General features: G+C 41.4%; 1 protein-coding gene across 1 annotated transcript in view; it reads left to right on the forward strand.

Moving 5' to 3' along the window:
* The first annotated feature begins 644 nt into the window (after positions 1–644).
* The window catches only part of antxr1c (ANTXR cell adhesion molecule 1c), a 36736-nt gene continuing 18292 nt past the window's right edge, over positions 645–19088 (forward strand). The window contains exons 1-7 of the mRNA XM_061705954.1: positions 645–1105; positions 15742–15813; positions 16717–16788; positions 17119–17200; positions 17362–17392; positions 17571–17644; positions 17777–17845. Of these exons, the coding sequence (XP_061561938.1) occupies positions 942–1105; positions 15742–15813; positions 16717–16788; positions 17119–17200; positions 17362–17392; positions 17571–17644; positions 17777–17845 (564 nt within the window). The 5' untranslated portion in view covers positions 645–941. The remainder of the gene's footprint in view (positions 1106–15741; positions 15814–16716; positions 16789–17118; positions 17201–17361; positions 17393–17570; positions 17645–17776; positions 17846–19088) is intronic.

A 19088-nucleotide genomic window follows, 5' to 3' on the forward strand; every position in this document is an offset into this window, starting at 1 on the left:
AACCATTTTACCAAACATCCATCTAAAAGGACCAAAAAGTGAAGGATGATCATGCCAGGATTAACGATCATGATCAGTATTCTGTTCACAACAAAGTCAGATGGCTATCACTCGGAGAAGTAAGTTTATTTATTTATTTATTTCACAATTGAATCAGTACTCTGCGTTAAATATGAAATACTTTACATAAGGTAATGAAAGTTTAGCCAGATTTTCCACTACAGTTCCATCTGCTGGATATGGTAGGGCTCTGCTCCAATTGCCCCACGGCTTCTAACCACCCAGTCCATACCCTGCGTGAAGTTTGTGTTTGTGTTGTTTTAATCCCAGTACTTTTAGTAGTTTTAATCCCAGTACTTTGGAAATCAAGAACATTTGATCCATGAGGATAGAAAGTGACAAACAAGAATACACATGGAGTGGGTGTACAGTTCAAGGGTCACACCTGTGGAATCACAGCTCCTAGGGATCATCAGCCTATCCCTCTCTGCTCCTTTTCCCAGCTTGACGTGGGAGGAGCAAAATGGGATGTTGACCCATTTTCTCCCCTCTCTCTGATTCTCTCTCTCTCTCTCTCTCTCTTTCGCTCTCTCTCTCTCTCTCTCTCTCTCTCTTTCCTCCTCAAGATGAAATATGAAACCTGGTCCATTTGAGTCCAGCTTGTCCCACGGGCTCCCAGATCTTCCAGTGCCAACAACGCTCCGTTTCACCTCCTTTTTTGCCCCACTTTCAACATGTTTTGAGTCACTGACAGGAAACTTTTTCCACATTGTTAATCATTTTCACAAAGACAGCGAGTAGACTTTTTTTCTTTGTGTCTCCCTTGCATCCCTTTCATTTTAAAGGCGACTAGTGGGATGTGAGAACACTTTGTGTATCAGTGTGTGTTTTTCCAAGCCGTTAAGGAACTACTTTTTACCCCTTCCTCAAACAAAGAAGAAATGGTGCCAAGATTATTGTGGAGCATGTCTGTTGCTCTGCTTTTGTTTGGATTATTTTTGCTCACTTCGTCATCTGCCAGAGCTGAACCGGAGCTGCAGGATGAGGAGGAGGAAGAAGAGAGTTCTTGTCAAGGCGCTTTTGACCTCTATTTTGTGCTTGATAAGTAAGTTTTGGTCCTTTTGGTTAATACATAAATACAATTATCACTGTGGTGCTTTTACTGCTAAATATAGGTCAGGAATTGGATTTGTAAAAGATGAAGATGCCTCTGCAATGAGTTTTAATGTGCATCTCTGCATCCGCATGCATGGGGTGACGCAGCAGAGGAGGCGGACTTGTGGTTTGCTGAATCAGCAGAAAGAGGAGCGACTGTTTGGATGATACAGTCATGTTCTCTGCATCCCAATTTAAAATCCACACACTCACCCTTTGAAACAAAGACGTATGGAGAAGGGTCTCTCCTTTCAGACCTGCTGGCCTAGCCCTCCTTCTTTTCTTTTTTTCTTGTTTGCAAAGAAATTGTTCAGCCATCACTCTGTCATTAGTGCTCTCTGTTCTCCCACATTGGAAAAAATGCTGTGGTTTAGCGACATCTCGGCACTGGATTTCAGCAGCTAGGAGCAGACTGCCAGTGACGAAATTAAATGGTGAAAAAAAACGCAGTCCTCCATTTGGGGGATTTCATAGCTCATAAAGGGCACTCATAAAGGCATTGTACAACCGCAATTCCAATGAAGTTGGGACGTTGTGTTCAACATAAATAGGAACAGAATACAATGATTTGCAAATCATGTTTGACCTATATTTAATGGAATACACTACAAAGACAAGGTAGCTAATGTTCAAACTGATAAATTTTATTGTTTTTAGCAAATAATCATCAACTTAGAATTTTATGGCTGCAACACGTTCCAAAAAAGTTGGGACAGGGTCATGTTTACCACTGTGTTACATCACCTTTTCTTTTAACAACATTCAATAAACGTTTGGGAACTGAGGACACTAATTGTTGAAGCTTTGGAGGTGGAATTCTTTCCCATTCTTGCTTGATGTACAGTTTCAGCTGTTCAACAGTCCGGGGTCTCCGTTGTCGTATTTTATGCTTCATAATGTGCCACACATTTTCAATGGGAGACAGGTCAGGACTCCAGGCAGGCCAGTCTAGTACTCGCACTCTTTTACTACGAAGCCACGCTGTTGTAACACGTGCAGAATGTGATTTGGCATTGTCTTGCTGAAATAAGCAGGGGCGTCCATTAAAAAGACCTTGCTTGGATGGCAGCATATGTTTCTCCGAAACCTGTATGTACCTTTCAGCATTAATGGTGCCTTCGCAGATGTGTAAGTTACCCATGCCATTGGCACTAACACAGCCACATACAATCACAGATGTTGCCTTTTGAACTTTGCGCCCATAACAGTCCGGATGGTTCTTTCCTCTTTGGCCCGGAGGACACGACGTCCACAATTTCCAAAAACAATTTGAAATGCGGACTCGTCGGACCACGGAACACTTTTCCACTTTGCATCAGTCCATCTTAGATGAGCTCTGGCCCACAGAAGCCGTCGGCGTTTTGATGCTGTGCCGCCTAAGAGATCGAAGGTCAAGGGCATTCAATGTTGGTTTTCGGCCTTGCCGCTTACATGCAGTGATTTCTCCAGATTCTCTGAACCTTTTGATGATATTATGGACCGTAGATGATCAAATTCCTAAATTCGTTGCAATTGTACATTGAGGAACATTGTCCTTAAACTGTTCAACTATTTTCTCACGCACTTGCTCACAAAGAGGTGAACCTCGCCCCATCTTTGCTTGTGAATGACTGAGCAATTCAGGGAAGTTCCTTTTATACCTAATCATGGCACCCACCTGATCCCAATTAGCCTGTTCACCTGTGGGATGTTCTAAACAGGTGTTTAATGAGCATTCCTCAACTAAATTAATGATTATTTGTTAAAAACAATAAAGTTTATCAGTTTGAACATTAAATATCTTGTCTTTGTAGTGTATTCAATTAAATATAGGTTGAACATGATTTGCAAATCATTGTATTCTGTTTTTATTTATGTTTAACACAACATCCCAACTTCATTGGAATTGGGGTGGTAATTTATAACACAGTAAGCAAAGAACAATCATTGGGAAGTCCACCACAATGGCACTCCCCCACTTTTTTAAATTGACCAAAAAAAGAGAATGCCTAAATGAAAGCTTAAACTATCAACTTAAACTTAACTAGACATCATCATCATCATCATCAAATTATTCCAGTCAGTAAATTTTACTTCCCATCTCAAAAAGATTTTTTAAAAAGTAAAAATTACACTGAGTAGTACGCCTTATAGGCCACAGTTATGTTGGAAGAACTTTTGAAATGATTTATCTTGATCTCATTTTTTTTTATATTAAAAAAAAAAAACTGGCATTTAAATGTGGGTGTGTAGACCTTTTATTTTCACTGTATCCTTCCAGCTACTGTATCCATGGATCCAACAGTAGTGAAGTATCTATCTATCTATCTATCTATCTATCTATCTATCTATCTATCTATCTATCTATCTATCTATCTATCTATCTATCTAGCTATCTAGCTAGCTAGCTAACTAGCTAGCTAGCTAGGTAGCTATCTATGTTCATCTATCCAACTATTTGTCCATCCTTCCAATTATCTGTCCATTTATATACATCCATTCATCCATCATTTGTCCACCTATCCATCGAAGAGGTGACAGGTATCTATCATCTCTGTGTATCTGCCTATCTGTCAGCCCATCCAGCTATCCATCCTTCCAACTATTTATCCATTGAGCCACACGTCTATCCATGTATTCATGTCTCAATTCATCTACTGTATAACTGAGTGCAAGTATATCTCTTTCTCCATCTTTGTCAATCTATCTATCCATCCTAACCCTCTATGTAGCATTTATCACCCATTCATCTGTCGACCAAATGTGCCTATATATCCATCTGTTCAAGTATCAATCCATCCTCCCTACAATAACCTATCCATCCAGCTATTGATCTATGGAGACATGACAGGGCATGAACGCTTATGGATATAGAGAAACCTGGTGTTAACTTGAAGAGAAAATGGACCGCATGTAGGACAGCGAACCTTCAAAGGTCTGCTCTTGGTGCCTTTGTGACATAGTGTCTCAAGGCATCGGCCGAACGGCTTTATCAGAAATATGCAATCTTCTAACCACAAGGACTTATGTTTGACATGCTGCGACCACAAGCATCTGCAGCACAACTCGAATTAGAAGCTAAAACACGGGACTGCTGACCAGATGTGGAGACCATTGTTGACTGGCTTTGTTGCCTAAAACACAGACATGCTAAGAATAACGTGAATATAGGCCGTTGCTATTGTTAGCTCTCGTGCCAGCTTCAGCGCCCTCTCCAGGGAGGACTTGCGAGACAGACATAGACACGGCTGGTGGACTTCACACAAGAGGGAGCACTCTAGTAATCTTGCTTAAATTATGCCCAGCCTCATCCCTCTGGCCTGCACTGTTTTTTTGCACAGCATGAATTTGACTTAATCCATATGGATAGAGGATGGAGAGCAGTTGTATTTTTCACAAGTAACAAAACTGTTGTTGAACGTTTCTTGGGAATTTGAATAGACACCTAAAAACCTAACAATGCGGGTACATACAGTAAATTGAATGGGATGTAGAATATAGGATGGTATAAAAACAAATCAACCCCCCCCCCCCCCCCACACACACACACACACACACACACATATGGACGGTATTTAGTTTAAATAAATGTTAGATATATTTTAGTAGTTATCATTTATTTGCTTAGCTTGCATTAGTATTTTGCATTAGTAGCTTGCATTAGTATTTTGCATTAGTAGCTTGCATTAGTATTATGGACAATATTTAGATAGAAAGATGTCTCGCCTTCAAGAAGATGACTCAGCAACATTTGATGGAAGGGCGCCTTGACCAAGGACGTGATCGGATGTGGTCGGGGACGGGACAGGTGTCGTCTGGTCCTATGTTTTGTGTTGTGTCTTAATGCTTAGAACATTATGTCTTGTAGAACCCTCCTATTTTCAAATAAATGTAGGAGCGACGGGGGAGATTGTTTAGAGCGTGTTGAGAGGCTGTAACCTGAACAATCTCCCATGCGCCCTCCTCATGAGTAAAATGACCAACGTCTTCATTCCTTTTGTGTTTATTCATTATAATGTTTGGTAAGATAAATCCAACAATAACGGATTAGTGTTAGTTTTACCAATGATTTGCAAGGTTCAATTACTTTTTTTACGGCTCAATCCAGAGCATGAGCACTCATTGTTCCACCAGCTCTTTTGTGCATGTTTATATTACAAAGTTCAATTAATGAGTAGAATTATCCATCCATTTTCAACACCGCTTATCCTGGTTAGGGTTGCGGGACGCTGGAGCCTATCCCAGCTGACTTCGGGCGAAAGGCGGACTACACCCTGAACTGGTCGCCAGTCAGTCGCAGGGCACATATAGACACAGACAACCATTCGCACTCACATTCACACCGTCAATGAGTGGGAACTGAACCCACGCTGCCTGCACCAAAGTCAGGCGAGTGTACCACTACACCATCAGTGACTGAGTAGAATTATATATAAAAAAATATCCGCCTCACATTCAATGTTGGTGCAAAACCATATACAGGTGCAAATCCAGGAATTTATTGAGACATTTTGCCATTAGGGCAGCACAGCGGATTAGTCGTTAGTGTGTCTGTGTCACAGTTTTGAAATGTAGAGTTTGAATCTTTTTGTGTTCAGTTTATGATTCCAAAAACATCCACATGTTTGAACATGAATTTTGCTGTTAAAGTCCACTTGTTTTGGGGCCAAGTGGGGCAGTGACCCACCACATTCTGAAGCTTTGGAGAAAAAAGCCTTTACTATGTGGTGGAACTTGGCACACACTACAGGACTGCAGTGGAACAGTATCATCCAATACTTGTTTGATTGCAACTGTAGTTGTTTTTATAGAAATGTTATCTTCAATGTACATCTTCCACTTACTTGGCCGTAGTATGAGGTGTGGGGGTGTACATTGGATCTAGGATTTGTATAGCATGGTGTAATGCAACCATAAACTCTTTCCATATGCATTGAAACCAATTGATAAAAGATGTGCTTGACTCTTAACCACTTCGAATGTTATTTTTAGGCCGCAATCTCTTATAGCAGTTCCTTCAGCATGAGCACGTTCTACTAGATTAGACACTGCAAAGCAAATGTAGCATATGAGTCCGTATCCATTTGGAAACTTTGGCACTAGTTTGCCAGCTTTTTGTGCAACATCCAAACAGATCATTATGTTCCGTTCTGTGTTTAATGGCGACATCTTGAAAGTATGGTGGTCAAATATAAAGCGTGTAGGGCTGTTAGGATATGACTGATCATGTCTTTAATGTACAGGAGTGATGACGCCTCTGAGTTGCCTCAGAAGGTCAACTCCAAAGGCATTTATTGGCAAACTGGGAACTTGTTGTCACGCCATGGTGGGAAGATTTCAGTACGCTTTTTGACAAATGAGCAGCTAAACAGACAAGAAAAGATGCATTAATTTGGATGGAGGATGTTGTGGTTTCTGTTTTACAGAGGGAGACAGCTTTTCTTGATTATAAAATGAGCTGCTGAACTAGTAATAAGAATTGTATGAAATGTGGAAGCATACAGCATGTGCTACTGTACATTTAATGGTGAAACCAAACAGGGCTATGTTCACATGACTTAGGAAACTGTATTAGCATTTGTTTGGAGTTCCAAATCAGAGCTGCTACGCTGTTGCATGCACAGTGTTCGCTTTTGATAAGAGGAATTTGTTATGATTATCTTGGTGATGTGCTCGCTGCACTACACTATTTGACTAGCATAACTCGGCGGCTTGGTGATGAAGTGCTGCCATCATAATTGAAAATACAATTGATTCTGTTCATCTTCATCGGGGCTTGGTAGGCTTGTGAAGATTAAGGCATTAACCTAATTGTACTTAGCTTTTCTTGGAGCTAAATGCTGATGCCATTGTGCAAAAACTCTAAAAAGACAACATGAACAAAAAAATTTGCGATCAATAAAGTATTTTTTTATAGTATTGTTTCCAAAAACAACTTCAGTTAACTTCAAATAGCGTATTTGGCAAAGACAATATCAGTATGGTAAAACATTAATAAGATGAGAAATGACAAGATAATATACGATATGGTGTGGGATCAGTTGTCAAAGGTTTGAAGTATTCAGCATTGCTTCACTTGGAGCTAAACACTTGTCTGGTGTTAAATGTGAATGTCACCATTCTTTATTTAGCTAATAAGATAAAATAAGGTAAGATAAGCGGCAGTGTGGGGTCAACAATGTCTTGTTACACTGTTGTAACAACTGCAAGTAACCACATTAACGCAACTACATTTAGTATAGTTTTGCTAGGACCTAAATGCTAATGTAGCATCTGCTCCATTTGCACACTGATTGAGGAGTATCTGTAACATTTGCACAACCAACATTGTCCCAGATGATCGCACTACTCGTCACTTTAAACCGCATACACTCCTTGAAGTCTCGGCGCCCTTTGCACAATGGTCATTGCACCGGACCATTGCAATATTAGTCATTCGAACTGCTCTAAGTGCTAGAGGACTCTGCATCTTTTTGCACAATTGTTTTTTGTCAATGTCTTTATGTCTCCAAAGTGTTCTGTAAATTGACTGTCTGTTGTACTAGAGCGGCTCCAACTACCGGAGACAAATTCCTTGTGTGTTTTGGAGATACTTGGCAAATAAAGATGATTCTGATTCTGATTCTGATGTGAGCATGCTAAAAACACCATTGAAATGACACACAAAGAAACTAACAATACTTTACAGCTATAATTGAGTATAGGGTACTTAAACGTTTGGGTGTGTTGTCATTATGGTTGGCATTAGTACTGTATTACAAATTGTCAATTATTGTAGCATCATTGATTATATTGATGAAGTGGTCTATTTTGGATATTTAATTCTCACATCTATTGGTATTTTTATTGTTATGATCAAATGTCAAAGATAAAATAAAACAGGGTTTGGATATGATATCAGGCGGCACGGTGACCGACTGGTTAGAGCGTCTGCCTCACAGTTCTGAGGACCAGGGTTCAATCCCCGACCCCGCCTGTGCGGAGTTTGCATGTTCTCCCCCTGCCTGCGTGGGTTTTCTCCGGGCACTCCGGTTTATTCCCACATCCCAAAGACATGCATGGTAGGTTAATTGACAACTCTAAATTGCCCGTAGGTGTGAATGTGAGTGCGAATGGTTGTTTGTTTGTATGTGCCATGCGATTGGCTGGCAACCAGTTCAGGGTGTACCCCGCCTCCTGCCCGATGATAGCTGGGATAGGCTCCAGCACGCCCACGACCCTAGTGAGAGAAGCCGCTCAGAAAATGGATGGATGGATGGATGGTTTTGATATGAAACGTCTCTCTACTTGCCCTTTTTGTCCAACCATTACCTTTCAGTTGCATGTAAATGTGCATTAGCTCAGCAGTGCTGCAGTAAAGAGTCATGGTGCGGCACTAGCTGTAAAAGTAGGTTAGTGGTTTTAAACAAACAAATCTTTGTGCCCAGTCAGTTGAATTGGAGCGCCATCATTGGCTGCAGGCTGGGGTGGTCTGGATAGGCCCAGCTGGAATGGCAGACAGCCGTCTTGGTCGCTGTAGGGATTTTTGAAATTTTATTTTTTCTTCTTGCACACTTTGAAGCGTAAGAATGAAGCCGAAAGCCACAAAACCTGCAGACCAACAGGGCTTTTTCCCACATGCTGTCATCCACCCTCGACCACTCTGGTTTGACATCAACTAAACAGAAATTTTGCTCAGAGATGCTTAGGCGCCCATACCTTTTCTTTTACCAAACAGAATATTAGAAACAGTCCAGATTGAGTAGGGACAGGCTGTGTGTAACGTAGTATGTCTTTGAAGCAACTGAGACAGAACAGAGTGCAACCAGCAGAGGCGCTATTGATTTAGTCTCATCTAGTTTGCGTTTGGAAGAAGAATAACGTGAGCTATGGAAGTCGAGCCGCATCCACGCTATGGATGTTTAGCCACTGACGCTGGCATCAGAACAGGAGTTTAGAAGATTCAGGAGAAAACTCTCGCATCCGATCGAAATTATTTAAAAAAAAAACAGGATTAATCTCATCAAATATAAAGGAATTGTGTCCAAATGCTCATCCTCACTCCCAGTGATCATTATTTCAATAAATGTGTACCGGTGCTTGTATAATTTAATATGACTCTAATCCATGATAAAGTAAACTCAACTATTTGTTAACTGTACAGGCAATTACAAAGTCAATTTTACATGAAATGCACCCTTTAAATTGTATTACCAAGGCGACAACAAGCTACAAGCATTTACTGTAAATTCCACACTCCATTGCAATATAGGGATAAATATTGATTCATATGACAGTATTTACAAAGAATTTTACATCCTCTCTTTTTACCTCTCTTTTTACCTCTATTAGCTGACAATGTGGAAATGCTGCCTTGGTCTTTCCTCACAATCTCGTTTGTTTTTCTCTCGTATTTGTTTTCCTCTTGCCTTTCTGCCTCCCCCATGTCTGTAAGAGCATCTGACTCACTTTGTTTTGCACATCAAGACACTGGTGTTTGACTTACTCAGCAGGATAAGGTTAAAAATGGCGGCGCATCCTCGCCTTGCGTCAATAGCGCAGTGCTTCCGAGCTGTTTTGCCTCTTTTGCCAGCTGTGTTGAAGTAAGGAAGTTAAACACACCCACACACACACACACACACACGCCTACACACACGCGCACAACTTGGCCCTGAGATGGAAGCCTTGGGTAAATCATCGCCACAGTTTATCTGGCAGGCCAAAGAGCCAGCAGAGATTTCACATTACCTCACTCCCATTCTGCATGTAATCCCACAGACAAAGTCCTTCACATAGCAAACCTTGCTGCTGCATCATGTGGGAAAATGGTGTATAATATCTTTTCCAACAGACAGCTCTAACCGGGCGCTATGACTGTCAATGACCATGAAGTTTAGTTGCCTAGTGATGAAGCCATAATATATGACCACTCGTCCACAAAAGAATAATATGCCATGACAAAGAAAATAAAAAAAGTCCTGCAAGACATCAAGTCTGCCACACATACACAAAGGCCAATTTTTAACATCTTGACCAATTCTTAAAATGTGAGCCTGCACACATGATGAAGAACTAGAGATGACCAACACAGCACGGCACAGCACTCACACAAATATCTTCAATGACAATCGTGAGTCCGGCACGGTGAGGCGCCTGGTTAGTATAACTGCCTCACAGTTCTGGGGACTGGGGTTCAAATCCCAGCCCCGCCTGTGTGGAGTTTGCATGTTCTCCCCGTGCCTGGGTGGGTTTTCTCCAGGCACTCCGGTTTCCTACCACATCCCAAAAACATGCGTGGTAGGTTGATTGAAGACTCTAAATTGCCTGTAGGTGTGAATGTGAGTGCGAATGGTTGTTTGTTTTTATGTGCCCTGCGATTGGCTGGCGACCGGTTCGGGTGTACCCCTCCTCCCGCCCGAAGGTGGCTGGGATGGGATCCAGCAGCCCGCGACTCTAGTGAGGATAAGCGGAAAAGAAAATGGATGGATGGATGGATGGACAATCGTGAGTCTCCTACCCCTAAACCAGATTGCTTTTCTAGTACCCAGACAGACCTGTCAGAAGCAGCATGGTGCCACAGGGCATCCAGAGTGCTGGTAAATACAATGATGAACAAAGAGTAGTACTAGAAGAAGAAATAGAAGAAGATTACTATTAGAGACTATTAGTTTATCTGTTAACTTCATTGCAGCAAATTCTTCTCGTTGTCATTTTTATAGAAGTGATTGACTTGGGAGACACGTAACACAACCAATTGCTTCTCTTTTTGGGTCCATCGCACTTCGGGTCGATTCCTAATTCGCTATTGTTGCAGTTTACGTCACAATCACCGAGTCTGTGACTTTAACTTCCTCAGTAGTCACCACAAACATAAGAATTTGCGATCATAAATATTGAACAGATTCAACTTAAATTTGAAATCACTCCTAACACAACCACCACCACAGAAAAATTGGTCGGGATAATCTTTCAGAAATATCCAATAATGTTGTTCTTTGTTGATTTAAACTTAAATACTTAAAACTGGCCAGATTATCGGTATGTAACCACCTTTAGAGCAAGGTTTATGGCACCAATTTCGACTTCGATGTAATTTCTGCAAAAAGCTACTACATTCGAATCATGACAAGCTCTAGCAAGATGGCTTTGTAAAATTTTTCGGTCGTCGAGAATATAACAACCAGCCTGTGTTTGATATTTTAGTAATTTTACAAACAATAAAGGTGGAACAAGAATATACTGGTCAATGTCCAATTTGTTCAGATTACATTTTCCCCAGGTAACTTCAGAGGGTCAACTGTATTTTAGTCATAAAAGGGACATTTTTATCTGGTCTGAAGAACATCCAATGAAACACACTCCACATACCACCTTGAGCATATGAGCGTGTTCATCATCTTTTTTACCTGCTGGCCATGTCTGTGGACTTAATGCAACTTGACATCATCACCATTATTGCTACTTGTATAATGCATGTATGATAATGCATTGTCACTGATGGTGTAGTGGTACACTCGCCTGACTTTGGTGCAGGCAGCGTGGGTTCAGTTCCCACTCAGTGACGGTGTGAACGTGAGTGTGAATGGTTGTCCGTGTCTATATGTGCCCTGCGACTGACTGGCGACCAGTTCAGGGTGTAGTCCGCCTTTCGCCCGAAGTCAGCTGGGATAGGCTCCAGCGTCCTGCGACCCTAACCAGGATAAGCGGTGTTAAAAATGGATGAATGGATGGATGGATGATAATGCATTGGTCGAAACCATCCATCCATACATTTTCCTAGCCGCTTATTCTCACAAGGGTCGCAGGCGTGCTGGAGCCTATCTCAGCTATCTTCGGGCAGGAGGTGGGGTACACCCTGAACTGGTTGCCAGCCAATCGCAGGGCACACATAAATAAACAACCATTCGGACTCACATTCACACCTAGGGGCAATTTAGAGACTTCAATTAACCTACCATGCATGTTTTGGGGATGGGGGAGGAAACCGGAGTGCCAGGAGAAAACCCACGAAGGGACAGGGAGAACATGCAAACTCCACACAGGCGGTGCCGGGGATTGAACCCCGGTCCTCAGAACTGTGAGGCAGATGCTCTAACCAGTCGTCCACTGTGCCGCCTGGTCGAAACCAGGGATCCTCAATTAAAATTTAAGATCCATCCAAGGAAAATATCTTCAGGTCAGGTCCATGATCATGTAGAGCATGCGTTAGAATTTGGTCCCAGACAATTTGACTGTCAATTGAAATAGACAATGATTGGCGGGCGACAAATCTAGGGTGTACTCTGTCCCTTGCCCAAAGTCAGCTCGGATGGGCTCCAGCTCACCCAGTACCCTAGGACAAGTGGAATGGAAAATGGATGAATGACCAGATAAACAGCCATTAGGCTAAAATCCCTGTAAATCCCCCCAAAAGTATACTGGTTTAGTTAAAAAAAAAAATTCATCAAAACAATATAAAGAGGTTTGGGCTAGGCCTATGAAGTCTGCCAATTGAGGGCCTCTGGTCCGAACCTCTTTTACCTCTTCTAGCTTTCGTGAATGCTTGATGGTTTGTGATGATGTAACTTGGCGTCAATGGCTTTGTCCGCACATTCTAAAGCCCGCTTACTTTTAAAAAAACAAACAAACCAGGTTCTGGGCTCCACTCAAACTGCCGAAATGAGATTTAAAAAGAAATTAATGGGGTGAGTGCACTCCAGATAAAACAATAGTCAAACACAGAATGGACCACTTCCTTTCCCCTGCGGTGTTTGAACAGGTGAATGAAACTGCAAGCTAGACCTCGGTCCCACGACGGCAGCCACCTCACACAATGGGAGTGATCCAACCAAAACATGAATTATTGGGAAATAAAGCTCATGTTCAATAAATAGTCACGACATTTTAAGATGACTATATGCCGCAGAAAATAGGTGTTGTTTAATCCTTCTCTGGTACAGTAATGGAATAATCTGCTAAATACTGTACACGGTTCCTTCAGGTCAGAATCTGTGTCGCTGATTGTGTATTGGCTTGCACTCACACCATTTAAACATTGTTTATCTTTAAGGTCTTGTCCTTTTCCTTAGCTCAGTCAGCGTTACAAGAAAGCCTTGATATGAGGGAGGCGGGGATTCATCAGAACGAGAAGGAAGAAAATGCTGAGGTAGAAAGCTGGCCACCATTTTTTGCCCGCAAGCAGATGCCAGAGTTCGTGGAGTGCGTGTTATTGTGGAAGACCTCTTGGTGTTAGGAGGAGATATTTGCAGCATGTGTGGTCTGTGCGGGGAATTCTAAAACTGAGAGTCATGGAGGGAGAGTCACTGCTGCAATCGGCCATTGTTCTCCTCATTGGGAATATGAGCCCACTCCTCTTACTTTCCACAGCTCATCATGTATCTGTAATGTGACTTGGCATGACAAAGTCTTCTCTATGTACCGTGCAACTCCGCTGCCAAAAAACAATCAAAGACTCCCCAAGCAATGATCTCAGTGAATGTGCAGTTTTTGATGTTTCTACAGCACAGTGGCGAGTGGGTAGCGCTGTTGCCCCACACCAAAGGTTCTTTGAGTTTGAATGTTGTCCCAGTGCTCGTGTGGGTTTTTTTTTTCTTGGAAATTTCACTTCCTGCCACAGTCCAAGGACCTTTGTTGTAAGTGGAAAATATTAACGTACCCATAGGTGTCAACTTTTTCATACTAAATACATTCTAAATCGTTGCGATTTCATTTGAGGGCTCTCCTATAGGTGTTGTAGCATTTCCAATCAGTTGATGACTGCCAATTAGCGGACGAAGATTTTTGTGCCGTCTCTGTATTCGAATGTCCCCAAACAAAAACTAACAACAAAACAACTTTTTTGCTCATTTGTTTCCTGGTCATCCACTGAAGACAAACAAACTCAATTGGTAGTAACTGTAATTACCTAGGGTTATACATACCATTGTTTACACAGGACATTAGCAGCATCGTCTTTTAGATGAATTTAAGTGTAGAGACATAGTACATGTAGTAAATGATTATACTGCACGGTATAATGATGATCTTTTCTTGTTTGAAGACTCTAAAAAGTGTGAATGGTGATTAATAATAATGCATTCAACTTATAAAGTGCTTTGTAAGGAACTCAAAGACACTTTACAAATGCATGCATTATTCATTTACTCCTCAGTCACACCCCGGGGATGGTAAGCTACTTGTGTAGCCACAGCTGTCCTAGGGCAGTCTGACACAAGCGTGGCTGCTATTCTGCACCTACGGCCCCTCCAACCTCCACCAAACAGCCAAACATATTTATTCGTAGGCAATGGGGGTTAAGTGTCTTGCCCAGGGCCACATCACCAACATACACTCGGGGATATGAACCGCCAACCCTCTGGTTGCAGGGCGTACACTTAACCTCTGGCTCTGTCACCATCAGGAAAAAAATATTGAACATGTTTGACATTGATGATTTTCAGCCCTCAATTGTTTTCTGAAAAGATTAGGGAGGAGAAAACACTCTTAACACACCCAAACCACACAATATTTGGTCAGGATAATTTTTCTTAGACATCCAATTATTGGGCCTTTGATCAAAATGGGGAATCAGGGTCTAATTCAGCCCAAATATCAGAATATGTACACCTGGCTTAAATGATGGCAGTAAACCCAAGTGACCACTGTGAGAAACGGTGTCCCTTAACACATGTTGGCGTGTTCTCATCTAATATTGTTACATCAGTCAGTCAGCACCTACAAAAACATTTTGCCTCCTTTGAACTTGAGTCCGAGTAGGCGTCATACTCCGAATGGGGCTGTAGTTTTACCACAGTTGGTTAGCTCATTTCCTATGTGTCATCTCTCTCTCTCTCTCTCTCTCTCTCTCTCTCTCGCTCGATCTCTCTCTCCCTCTCAACTTAACTACTAACCTGATGGCTGCTAACATTGTGCCAGAAGCCTACTTATGTATTGCTCACACTCTTAGTCAAATGACCAATTAGCAAACACAAACATTTGATCCAGAGGAAATGTTGCTCCATATGGGGTTTTTTATAAGCATTTAAAGTCCAGACATATAATGCTCCCCTGGGGGAGACCAGGGCCTCCAGGCACACTTTCAGTCATAATTAGTCAGGAGACATGCTAGTGAGTTAAGTTAGTAAGTTTCTGTGTTGTTGGGGGGTTTTTTCTGCAAAAGTTTCCAAATTCGAGTACGGTTCTCTGTTGGATATATTTGATATGATATTGGCCTACACATTTTTTTATATTGGGCAAAAGGAAATTGCTATCTAGTGTCCTACCTATAAAAAAGCTATGCACTCCAGGTACAGTAATTTTTTTAAACATAAAATCTTACATGGATAAACTGGTCAGATAGTTTAATTAGCAGTAATTTTAGTGTTTAAACATTACATTTAAAGCTGTGTGGGGTTTTTAGACAAATAACCATACAGCCTGGATTTAAGATCACACATTAGCAATGGTGACACTAAAAACTTCACAATATGCTACAAACTAATTCCCACCGTACACTACACTAATGAAGAAAGCCTACCTGCATTGAGGCCTTGTTATTGTGTATTCAGAGATGTTAATTTTTTATATACTGTTTTAACACAAAAACAAAACAAAAAATATTTTAAGTCATGCATTTGTTTTTTGTTTTAGGTCTGGCAGTGTGCAGAATCACTGGGATGAAATCTATTTCTTTGTCGAACATTTGGCTGAGAAATTCAAAAGGTAAGATGTGCTATCAACATACCCAGTTACTGTGCTATTTTGAGGCCAATAGTCATGTTGAGTGTGAACTTCCCAGAGTTCAGAATTCAAGTGGACAGTATGAGGTTGTAAAAAAGTATTTTACGATGTCTTTCCTCCTCTGTGCTGGATTTCCTGGTGTCCCACAAGGAGGTTCTCCACAGAGAAACACGCACACAAAGCAGAGCAATAAAATTAAAAGTATCCCTACCACCACTACATCCCGGCATATGTTCAAACACTTAGCAGGCTAATGTTTCAATCAGTTAAGGAGTAAAGTTAGTTGTGGTGACAATAGGTTCAATGGTGAAACCATCCTTGCCAGTTCATTTGTGACCCTAATGAGATCAAGAGCAATCGAAAATGGGTGGGTGGAACATTACATTTGAAGTCACTAGGGCCTCTGAATGCAAATGGGAGAGGCCCACCTTAAGACATTCGCCATTGAACCAGGAAGTAGCCTGCTACCAATAAAATCTGCTTTTCAAATGTTGTTTCAGTAATTTAGTACCTCTTTTTTGCCTTAGAGTCATGACAAATTCTCCCCAGAATCAAATAATGGTACAGTCCTATTTAGCCGTCCGTCACGTTAACATAAACTAACACCATGAATTTTTATTTTTTATTTTGCTGATTTCATTTTCCTGTTAAAGTGAGGGTGAACCCATATGCTCCTTCCTATAATTAAAAAAAAAAGTACCCTCCTGTTATTTTACATCCGTCACATGCTCCGTGGCATGCTAAGGATGCTGCTTCTGCTGCTTCTGTGATTCAAATTTTGTCTCCAGTTTTGTTTGTTGATGTTTCCCCAAAAAATATTATCCCTTTAATGACCATTGACAAAATGCAAGTCTTTAGTGACATTCTTTTATATTTCTCTACCAGTCCCATGCTTAGGATGTCCTTCATAACATTCTCCTCAAGAGCATCCACCATCCTCAAACTTACCGAGAAAAGGTAAGTGAAAAATGTTTTTAGTTTTTCAACATTATTATTATTAACTGCAAGTGGCTGAATAGGCTAAAGCTAAAAAACGGATGACACTGCAGCGCCGCATGCTCTCACGCAATAGGAAGCAATCGTCAGCAAACTTAATTCAAAGCATGGCGCCAGAGTGAAAGCAGATGTTCTCCCGAACCGACACACTGCTGAAAATGAATGCATGCCCCCGTGTAGCTGTCGAGCTGATACTGCGTGAAACGTCTTAGCTTCTTATAGACTTAATTAAGAGGGCACTATTTCAAAACAAACTTCGTATAAACACATGTTGATGTTATCTTTTTGCAGAGTGGACATTAAAAAGGGGTTAAATGCGCTTAAAAGAGAGACTCCAGGTGGAGACACATTTATGGACCTTGGACTGCACAGGGTAGGCAATTAAATCACTGCTCTGTATAAACTATGAAAGACATTAAAAAAACAACTAATGCAGTATTCTCTAGTCTTTGTTTTTATAACAGAAATCAGAATTTTGAGCTTCTTTGATCTGATGAACTGGTTGAATCTAATCAACCTGTCTTCTTATTTAAGGCAAATGAGCAGATAGAACAGGAGAACTTTGGTAAGGAACGACTGACTCATCATTACAGGGTGTAACACAAAAAATTTACCAGTACACACAATAACACTGATTTTATGATTATTCAAAGTACAGCATTCCTTTTTGACACCCTTTATTTACTTCAGACAGATTTTTTTTTTTTTTTTGTGGCTATAGCACCACTTTTCTTATTTTGCAGGCAAGGCTAGCGTGATTATAGCACTGACAGACGGAGAACTGCAGGAACATCAACTTATCACCGCAAGGCAAGAGGTAGCGACCGCACCATTAAAGTGGCACAACATTCACATGTTGCACATTTCGGGAAGCCAGGAAACGCCCATTATTTGATTGCATGTTTTTCTGGGAATAATTCACATACATACACCCTGTGTTTTACAACAGGCCGAGCAAGCCAGATCTCTTGGAGCCATTGTGTATTGTGTTGGCGTTAAAGACTTCAATGAGACTCAGGTATCTGTTTACAACTAGAAATTATAAATATTGGGTTGTTTTGGTCACTCATTTACACTACAACTTCCTACAAATTTGTCTAAATACTGTTTTGGTGTTAAAGGGAATGTTTTTTTTAAATAGTACTACCGTAATTTCTCGTGTATGATGTGCATTTTTTTCACCCACACAATGGTAAAATGTTAATAGAGCGCATTATACATAGATATAGGGACAAATGGAAAGAAACTTTCACATTTTATAGATGTATGCCGCCATCTAGTGGTTATGAAAAAGCTGTACACTTTCATTCCAAAATGCCACCGCCACCTAGTGGTTATTAAAAAAAGTTTAGCCTACACTTTCATTCCATGACAGGGAATTCGTATGACTGCATATAGGTACAGTTGTGCTGATAAGTTTACATACCCTAGCAGAATTTGTGAAATATTGTCCATCCATCTATCCATTTTCTGAGCCGCTTCTCCTCACTAGGGTCGCAGGCGTGCTGGAGCCTATCCCAGCTATCATCAGGCAGGAGGCGGGGTACACCCTGAACTGGTTGCCAACCAATCGCAGGGCACATACAAACAAACAACCATTCGCACTCACATTCACACCTACGGGCAATTTAGAGCTGTCAATTAACCTACCATGCATGTTTTTGGGATGTGGGAGGAAACCGGAGTGCCTGGAGAAAACCCACGCAGGCACGGGGAGAACATGCAAACTCCACACAGGCGTCCACCGTGCCGCCGTGAAATATTGTTTTTTTTTTTAATATGACTGCTGACTGAACAACAACCATTATTAATTTCTTTATGTTTATGTTTTGTTCAATGATAATGCTTTTCTGAAGTGCTTGACCGTTTAATTTGAATCCCATTAAAATAAAATTAATGTGTTTCTCCTAGTCCTTCATGTTTTCTTTAAAGAATTGTACCCATCTTGCAAATTTTGCCCGGGTAATCATCCATCCATCCATTTTCTGAGCCGCTTTTCCTCACTAGGGTCGCGGGCGTGCTGGAGCCTATCCCAGCTGTCATCGGGCAGGAGGCGGGGTACACCCTGAACTGGTTGCCAGCCAATCACAGGACACATAGAAACAAACAACCATTCGCACTCACACTCATGCCTACGGGCAATTTAGAGTCTCCAATTAATGCATGTTTTTGGGATGTGGGAGGAAACCGGAGTGCCCGGAGAAAACCCACGCAGACACGGGGAGAACATGCAAACTCCACACAGGCGGGGGCGGGGATTA

Source organism: Phycodurus eques, chromosome 19, assembly GCF_024500275.1.
Source record: "Phycodurus eques isolate BA_2022a chromosome 19, UOR_Pequ_1.1, whole genome shotgun sequence".
Lineage (NCBI taxonomy): Eukaryota > Metazoa > Chordata > Actinopteri > Syngnathiformes > Syngnathidae > Phycodurus > Phycodurus eques.